At 46.3% G+C, this 8,902-nt stretch overlaps 1 protein-coding gene across 1 annotated transcript; it reads right to left on the minus strand.

Annotated features, from left to right (window-relative positions):
- Window positions 1-3,599: 3,599 nt before the first annotated feature.
- Window positions 3,600-4,766, minus strand: LOC126515933 (apoptosis-associated speck-like protein containing a CARD). The gene is made up of 3 exons (XM_050165986.1): window positions 4,405-4,766; window positions 4,148-4,204; window positions 3,600-3,940 (listed from the first exon to the last, which is right to left on the minus strand). Exons 1-3 carry the CDS (start codon window positions 4,676-4,678, stop codon window positions 3,687-3,689), a joined length of 585 nt encoding a protein of 194 aa, XP_050021943.1. The 5' UTR covers window positions 4,679-4,766; the 3' UTR covers window positions 3,600-3,686.
- Window positions 4,767-8,902: the final 4,136 nt, after the last annotated feature.

An 8,902-nucleotide genomic window follows, 5' to 3' on the forward strand; every position in this document is an offset into this window, starting at 1 on the left:
TTTAAGTTGTGATGTGGGTACAGGTGACCAAACAAATCTGCAAGATCAGTGTGTGCTCCGAACCACTGACTCATCTCTCCAGCCCCGACTGTGACAGCTCCACAATTCTTCCGTGGTTCCCATCCCTGCCTCAGGTTGTACTTCCTTCAGCGCCTCACTATATTATGTTGTCTCTGCCAATAAATCTTTTTTTTTTAAGATTTACATATTTTTTAAAATATGTATACAGTGTTCTGTCTGTATGCTTGCTGACCAGAAGAGGGCACCAGATCTGCTGAGCCACCATGTGGTAACTCAGGACCTCTTGAAGCAACCTGTGCTCTTAACCTCTGAGCCATCTCTCCAGCCCAAGTGTTTAAGTGTATGTGCCTATGAATGGTTGCAAGACAACGTGTGGATGTTGGAAACCAAATCTAGATGCTTACCTGCTGAATTGTCTCCACTTCCTCACCCCCTCCTTTTTTTTTTTTTTTTTTTTAAAAAAAGCTAAGCAAGATTTACACACATTGATCTTGCAGAGATAAGTTTGGTCCCTTGTACCAAAATCAAACAGCTCAAAGCCTCTGTCCACATACATGCACAGCCCTCCAGACGTGTGTGTGTGTGTGTGTGTATATATATGTATGTGTATATATATATATATATATAAAAAATACAAAACTCAAGCCGGGCGGTGGTGGCGCACGCCTTTAATCCCAGCACTCGGGAGGCAGAGGCAGGCGGATCTCTGTGAGTTCGAGGCCAGCCTGGTCTACAAGAGCTAGTTCCAGGACAGGAACCAAAAAAGCTACAGAAAAAGTCTCGAAAAATTAAAAAAAAAAAACTCTTAGGAAGAGGAAGTTAGGCAGAGAATTCCTGGGTTATCTCTTCTGTATGTGTGTTATTACTTGAACTCTGACTGTCCTGAGACACTGTAGACTAGGCCTTTGCCTCCCAATTGCTGGGATTTTATAGGCTATCATGCCCAGCCTGTATATAGATTTTTGTAAATACCACAAATCTAGCTTGGGCTGGCTTCTATTGTTCAGAAACTGAAGCTTGAACAGATTTGAGAAGGTTTATCATTTTGAATTGGGGATGGTGCCCACCTCTAGTCCTAACACTTGGGTGGGAGACACGGGAAAAATCACTAGTGTGATGCACTGAGTCCTCTTAAAAACTTTAGAGCCTGGGGCTGGAGAGGTGGAGTACAGGATTATTTCAGAGTTCCTGAGTTTAAATTCCCAGCAACTACATGGTAACTCACAACCATAAGTGATGAGATCTGGTGCCCTCTTCTGGTATGTAGGCAGAACACTTATTATATAATGGTATATATATGTATACACATGTGACTATATTGGTTTTTTTGAGACAGGGTTTCTCTGTAACAACCCTAGTTGTCTAGTTGTCCTGAAACTAGCTCTGTAGACCAGGCTGACCTCGAACTCAGATCTCCCTGCCTCTGTTTCGTGAGTGCTGGGATTAAAGACACATGCCACAACTGCCTGGCTAATTTTTTAAAAATATTTATTATGTATACAGTATTCTCAGTATTCTGTCTGCATGTATGTCCGCAGGCCAGAAGAGGGCACCAGATCTCATTACAGATGGTTGTGAGCCACCATGCGGTTGCTAGGAATTGAACTCAGGGCTTCGGGAAGAGCAGCCAGTGCTCTTAACCTCTGAGCCATCTCTCCAGCCCCTAAATAAATCTTTAAAGAAAAGCTTTTTTTTACCCTGGTACATCTTTAATCTCAGCACTCAGGCAGAGGCAGATCGCTGAGTTGGAGGCCAGCCTGCTCTACATAGAACTCTGTCTCAATAAAGCCAACTTGGTACCCCCAAAAAACTAAAAATAGTTTGGGTTGGGCATCATTAAAAGTTCGGCATAGTCAGACGGGTAGCAAAGATCTTTAAACCCAACACTAGCATGTTGGTAGAAGCAGACGAATATCTTGAGTTTGAGGCCAACCTGGTTTAGAGTGAGTTCCAGGGCAATACAGAGAAACACTATTGGAGTGGGGTGGGTCTTAGAGAGTTTGGCATAAGTATGATGTTGGAAATTTCCTTGGGACTCCTGGTTGGGACTCCTGGTTGGGACTACTAATGAACATTGAGTTCTGTCACTTTGTCCATTGCCTCCAAAAGCGGCTTGTTTGTCTTTACAGGACTGATCCTAGTTCTTCACAGTGTTCCACCAAACGTCTAGTTTTGAGATGTGCTCCAAGGCGCTGGGCATGTGTGGGGCTTTTTGTGGGTTAGCTTTAGTTACCACCCCAGGTAACAGTGCAGGCCACATTGGCATGGCCTTGTTGGTGAAAGTCTTTAGACCCCAACATGACCACAGGATCTGTGTGGCCTTTGGTGGCATCATAGACTATGGACATCAACACAGATCCTGGCTGTGGTAGGACCATGAATCTAGACATGGTCCCCAGCAGTAGCCTGGGCTCTGATGTCACCATGACCCCAGGTGGCAGTGCAGGTCACTCAGGATGGCATGATCCAGCAGGAAAGTGGCACTTAGACACCAACGTCCCCAGGTGGTAGCCCAGAGCTCTGGCATTGGCATGGCTTTCAATGGTATCAGGAGCCACAAACATCAACATATATCTTGGCAGCGGTAGGATCATGGACCCAGATATGGCTCTCAGCAACAGCCCTGGCCTGGATGACACCATTATTCCAGGTGACAATGCCAGCCACTCAGATAGATGTGGCCCTAGTGGTAGCATGGCTTTGGTTGCCATCATGGCCACAGACCCCAGGTATCTGTGGCTTTTGGTTGTACCATGGATCACGAACATCAACAAAGACCCACACATGGTCCTCACCATGTATGGCTCAGTCTCAGATGTCACCATGGCACTTTGTGGCAGTATAGGCCACTCAGGTCTTTATGGCCCTAGCTGCAACATGGGCCCACTCTGGGCTCAGGTGATAGCCCAGACCCTGGGTAATTGTATGGCCTTTAGTTGTATCAGGGGCCATGGCCAAGCTTGTCTTTAAAAATAGTTATGGGATGGAGAGATGGCTCAGCCGTTAAGAACACTGTCTGCTCTTCCAGAGGTCCTGAGTTCAATTTCCAGCAACCACATGGTGGCTCACAACCATCTGTAATGAGATCTGGTGCCCTCTTCTGGCCTGCAGAAATACAGGCAGGCAAAATACTGTGTACAAAATAAAATCTTAAAAAAAAAGAAAAAAAATAGTTTATTATTAGGATTGCGTTTTTTTCCAAGTCTATGCACCATGTGCATGCAGTACCTGAGAAGGCCAGAAGAGGGCATCACATTCCCTGAAACAGGTATTAAAGACTGAGCCTTCTTGTGGACATTCTAAACTGAACCTGGTTCCTCTGGAAGAGCAGCACCTGGTCTGGATAGATGTGTTCCCATGAGTAGTTCCTTGGGAAGAGCTCCCAAATGGGGAATCAGGAATCATTTGAGAAGTCTTACACACTAGAACAGTGAAACTAGAACTCTGAAATTTTGGGGCTAGAGGTTGAGCCCAGGGGTTTGTGCATGGTAGGACCATGATCTGCCACTGAACCCGCCCTTTAGCCCATTTGACCTTTAGAAACCTTAACTAGGCATGAACATCCAAGGGAGCAGAGAAAACACAAGTACAAACTTTTTTTTTCTAAATTGTGTATACAAAGTTAGGAAACTAGATGGGCAGGGGCTGTAGCTGGAGAAAATACCTCAGCTCTTCTCCAGGTCCGACACCAAGTAGGGCTGTGTTTCCCTCAGGGCGTTGAGGAGCAGGTTCTTGCAGGTCAGGTCCCAGGATGGAGCGAAGCTGAAGAGCTTCCGCATCTTGTTTGGACTGGTGGTCTCTGCTCGAACTGCCTGATACTGTTCCTCATTCAGCACTTTGCCATACAGGATATCAAGGACACCGTCAACGTCTGTGACCCTGGCAATGAGGGCTTGCCTGTGCTGGTCAATGAAATGTGCTGGGGACAGAAGTCAGAACAATGTTGAGCACTGCTTCAAATTTTAGTAAATGTAGTTTTAGGGGTGAGGGTGGGGGAATCAAGACTACATAGGTGAACTATTTTCCTGCCCCGGAATGCGTGGGTAGTAGGTAGGGTTAGTTTTGGCTCTGGCCTTGGCACAACAGATAGGCTGTGCAAGGGTGTGGTAGGGTGGGGAGGCCTCACCTGTTCGGGCTCCCTTTGGAAGAGGGGCACTCTTTGCAGCTGCCATGGCTCCGGAGGCTGTAAAGAAATGTCGGGTGGTTCTTTTCAGTTATCAACAGTCTGGAGCAGGCTCCCCCTCCACCCAGGGTGCTAAGTTCAAGGCTACAAAGGGAAGATTTCTTTGCTTTTGTAGGAGGAGAAGAAAACCAAGAGCCAAAGAGGCAGGCCTTCTGGAGGGGTGCAGGAAGTTGAAGCCAGACAGGCGCAGCCGCACTCACATTTCTCAAAGACTGTCTGCAGTTTCTCAGCCAGCTCCTGCATGCCCATGTCTCTAAGCACAGTCATTGTGAGCTCCGTGCCGTAAGACTCCAGGTAGAAGCTGACGAGCTTGTCGGTGAGGTCTATGGCGTCCATCGGCAGCAGGATCCCCCGTGGGATGCGTCCATAGCCCTCGCGCAGCGGCACCGACAGCAGCTTCATCTTGAACTTTTTGAGCTCATCCGCTGTCAAGTTTTCAAGAGCGTCCAGGATGGCATCCCGCGCCAGCCCCATGGTTCTCGGATTCGCAGCCGCGGTGGCCTGCTACCCGTGCCGTGGCCGCTGAGACCAGGAAGTCAGCAGCCTAGGCATCCGGATGGGCGGGCCGAGACTCCCCCACCCTCTTCCAGTTACTGCTCCCTCTCTTTCCCCAGCTTGCAAGTTTTGGTTCCCGCGCTAAGACTTGAGACTCCACTCTTGGCTAGGCAGCAGAGGGAGACGGGGGAGGTGTGTTGGAGGTGGTGGAATGGGGATGGGGGGGGTGGAGTAAATTGCTATTCTCTGGCTTTTTTTGGGAGATGTTCAGGAGTTCTTGCTTGTAAACAAGCTGGCGCTGAACAGCAACCTGTTTCTGTTTATTCTGAATTTACTACTGGATATATATATATAAAATCTTGGAAATCTAGACACTCAAAATCTCACTTTCCCAGATCTTAGGATCCTCTCACATGCCATAGTATATTAGAATTGTAACAGCTAGAACACTAAGCCCCCTAATGCCACAGAAAAAAGGAAGCGTTTCAGGCATACTTATTAAACATTTTCTTCATCCACCAGGCTTAAGAGTCCCTCCCCATCTACCCATCCAGACGATACTACAAGCTACTGCTAGTTAACAGAGTTACTTATTTGTAGCTCTTGGGATTTCTTTTGGGGGAGGTTGCTACAATGCTGGGGACTGTGCCAAGGGCAGGCCACAGAGACATTACCTAAGGATGTGCCTATTTATTTTAGATAAGGTCTAGGTGTGTAACCTAAGCTAGTTTTGAACTCATGGTCCTTTTGCTCAGTCTCATGATGACTGGAATTGGAATTGCAGGTGTACTCTACCACATCTGGCCTAAGACTCGCCCCCCTGGCTGTCCTAGAACTCAGAGATTCACCTGTCTCTGCCTCTCGGGTGCTGGGATCAAGGTGTGCACCACCAGGACGGGCAAAGTTCTACCTCTTAACACTGTTAAGTTGTGGATTAGCGTCTCCATCCTGAGGCATGGTGTTCCAGTAGCAACCATCGTGGGACAACTAGTGTCCCTGACTCATAAAGCTTCCTATGGCTCCTTGTTAATCCCTATTCTTCCAAAAAATTTCAGCTCATTACCACCAAAAGGACACATCTTCCTAACCTCCACAAAGGATCTTGCCCCTCTCTACTCTTGTGATTCACCAGGCTCCTCAGAAGCAAGTCCAGGCTCCCTGGCTTGGCCTTTGAGAGCCTGTGTTAGCTTCTGTGGTTCTTCTGTCTCGCTGGCTTTCAGATTATGGTAGAGCACTTATTCTGCTCGGGTTCTCGTCTCTTCTGTTCTCTTTGCAGAGCCTGTCCTTTGACAGGAGAAGTCACCTTCTTGGGCTGGAGAAATGATGGCTTGGCGGTTAAGATCACTGGCTGCTCTTCAGAGGACCCAGGTTCAGTCCCCAGCACCCACAGGGCAGCTCACAACTGTCTGTAACTCCAGTTCCAGGGCATCCTCACCCAGGCATCCATGCAGGCACAGCACCAATGCACACAGATAAATAAATACACCGTCTTTAGAAAGTCACCTTTTCTAAGTAATGTCAACTCTCTTTAGGCTGCGATCCTCCATACCTGTCAATTCTGTGCTTCTCTTTGAGGGAAAGGGCACCCAGGTGGGATGCCCAAGAGCACTTAGCCTAGGGCCGATGGCTCATAGTCTAGCTCCCGTCTTCTTTTTAAAGCTGTGGTTGAACCTAGGGTATCATCATGCATTTGTTTAATTTCTGTTCTCATCCTGCCCTTCCCTGCTATTTTTATTTTCTGGGCAAAATGGATTTTCCTTGGTTTCCCCCTGGATCCTCCATGTCTCTATTGTTTTTATAATATAATAATATGTCTGTTTACTTTTTCTTTTTTATGTTTATCTGTCTATCTGTCTGTCTGTCTACCTACCTACCTACCTACCTACCTACCTACCTACCTACCTATCTGAGACAGGGTTTCTCTGTGTAACAGTCCTGGCTGTCCTAGAACTCTCTGTAGACCAGGCTGGCCCCGAACTCACAGAGATCCACTTGTGGGATTAAAGATGAGCACCACCACCGCTGACTTATTTGGCCTCTTTAATCATGATATCCCCAGGACCATGGCCACATTCTGCTGTTGTGGCTGAAGATGCTGAAGCTCATTGACATGGGTGATTTTCCCAGGGTGCTCAGAGTGAGTTAGTGATATCAGGGTTAGGACGGGCGTGCATCGGTAGCAGCCTGCTGGGAGCTGTGCTTCTCTTTGCACATATTCAGTCATAAGGAAGGAATGAGCACTGTTCGTGCATTTATTTGCTTGTTTCTGAGATAGCATCTTAAATTAATTAACTCCTTAATTACTGAGAGACACTCTCACTATGTCGTTCTGGCTGTTTTGGAATTCGTTATGTAGACTAAACTGGCTCCTTTTTGTTTGTTTTTGAGATAGCATCTTGCATTCATCCATACATCTATCATCTATTATCTATCTATCTATCTATCTATCTATCTATCTATCTATCATCTATCTATCTATCTATCTATCTATCTATCTATCTATCTATCTATCATCTCTATCTCTATCTCTCTATCATCTATCTATCTATCTGAGACAGTGTCTCCCTATGTAGCTCTAGATGTACTGGAGCTCATTATGTAGACTAAACTGGCTTCAGATTCAGAGATCTGAATGCTTTCCAAGTGATGGGATTAAAGGCGTATGCCACTTTTGGGTATGATAGTACAAGTCTTTAATCCCAGAACATTGGAGGCAGAGGCAAGTGGATCTCTCTGAGTTCGAGGCCAGCCTGGTCTACAGAGAGAGTTTTAGGACAGCCAGGCTACACAGAGAAACCCTGTTTTGAAAAATCAAAAACAACCAAAACAAACAAACAAACAAACAAATCCCAATCGTTCCCCTGACAAAAAACCAACCAACGAACCAACCAGCAACACCAACAAACCCCCAAAGGTGTGTGCCACCACTCCCAGAGCTTTTCTCACTTTCTAGACCAGGGTAGCCTCAAACTTGAGGCTCTCTTCCTACCTCAGCTTCCTGAGTTCTGGGGTTACAGGTGTGAGCCATTGCACATTTGTGGATGTATCACTAACTGTTGGGAGACTTTCCCAGGGTACAGATCGGGACCTCTTCTCTGAGCCCCAGGAACTTGGTTTAGTTTCAGAAGCAGCAACACTGGTTCCCTAGTCCCCCTCCCTTAGACATGGCTTCTTGCTCTGTCTTGTACTTAACACAATTCTTAACACAATCAACGTCTCTTTCATGGATCAAAAGACAGACCTAGTCCACTTCTGTCCCCTTATGGCCCTGGATACACACTCCTATAGATGAATCAAATCTAGACTCTTTTGCCTCAACTTGACAGTGATGGAAATTCTAGACGAGATAAAAATTTTGGATGTTAGTTTTTGAACCTTAACGAAACTGCTTGTGGTTTGGATGACCAGCTCCAAATATACATTCGCCCTCCACCCTTCCTGTTACAAACGTCAGGTCAAATCCGATCCCTCCAAAATATCAGCGAGGTTGTTCGAGACTTAGAGATAATGAGAATGGGAGAACTAAACCTTCCCTGGACTTTTCAGTTGCCTGGTAAAGAACACTTCAAAGAGGGGCAGGGTTACAACCTGCCTGAAACAGCAGCATTCAAAGACTATGAAAGTAGCAAAGATCCTCCAAAGAGGAAACTGAGAATTTAAAATAGAAACTCTTGACTGAGTGAGATAACTGTCGAGCGAGGAAAGAGTAAAGTTAGCTCAACCCTGAGCAAAACTGGTTGAATCTGATAGTCCAAATGAGAACGAGTTCGTCTCTGCCTTTATTCATTTTTGGAATAGTAATTGAGCATGATAGAGTGGTCTACACTGTAAGTCAGAGACAAGCATGGAACAAAATTCATATTCTAACAGAAAATAAACCAACAAGTCAAATGCATTACGTATTAAATGGTGGTAATTGTTACATAGAAAAAGGAATCAGAGAGGGGAGGTTTGGGAAGACGTGGTATTGTCAGCTGTGGCTCATCTGTAGGCATAGTTGTTGGTAGGAGGATGAGTTCAAAGTCAGCCTCAAAACAGACATATCAAGCCGGGCGGTGGTGGCGCATGCCTTTAATCCCAGCACTTGGGAGGCAGAGGCAGGTGGATCTCTGTGAGTTCGAGACCAGCCTGGTCTACAGAGCTAGTTCCAGGACAGGCTCCAAAACCACAGAGAAACCCTGTCTCGAAAAACCAAAAAAAATA

Source organism: Alexandromys fortis, unplaced genomic scaffold (genome assembly GCF_014885135.2).
Source record: "Alexandromys fortis isolate MF-2015 unplaced genomic scaffold, M_Fortis_MF-2015_v1.1 scaffold_146, whole genome shotgun sequence".
NCBI classification, from domain to species: domain Eukaryota; kingdom Metazoa; phylum Chordata; class Mammalia; order Rodentia; family Cricetidae; genus Alexandromys; species Alexandromys fortis.

What these genes read in the sequence shown, in the direction of transcription:
- LOC126515933 (XM_050165986.1), bottom strand. Translation starts at nt 4,678, where the DNA reads ATGGGGCTGGCGCGGGATGCCATCCTGGACGCTCTTGAAAACTTGACA. An exon ending in GCAGACAGTCTTTGAGAAAT is followed by an intron (nt 4,205 to 4,404) that starts GTGAGTGCGGCT and finishes ATTTCTTTACAG; the next exon opens with CCTCCGGAGCCATGGCAGCT. An exon ending in TCCAAAGGGAGCCCGAACAG is followed by an intron (nt 3,941 to 4,147) that starts GTGAGGCCTCCC and finishes TTCTGTCCCCAG; the next exon opens with CACATTTCATTGACCAGCAC.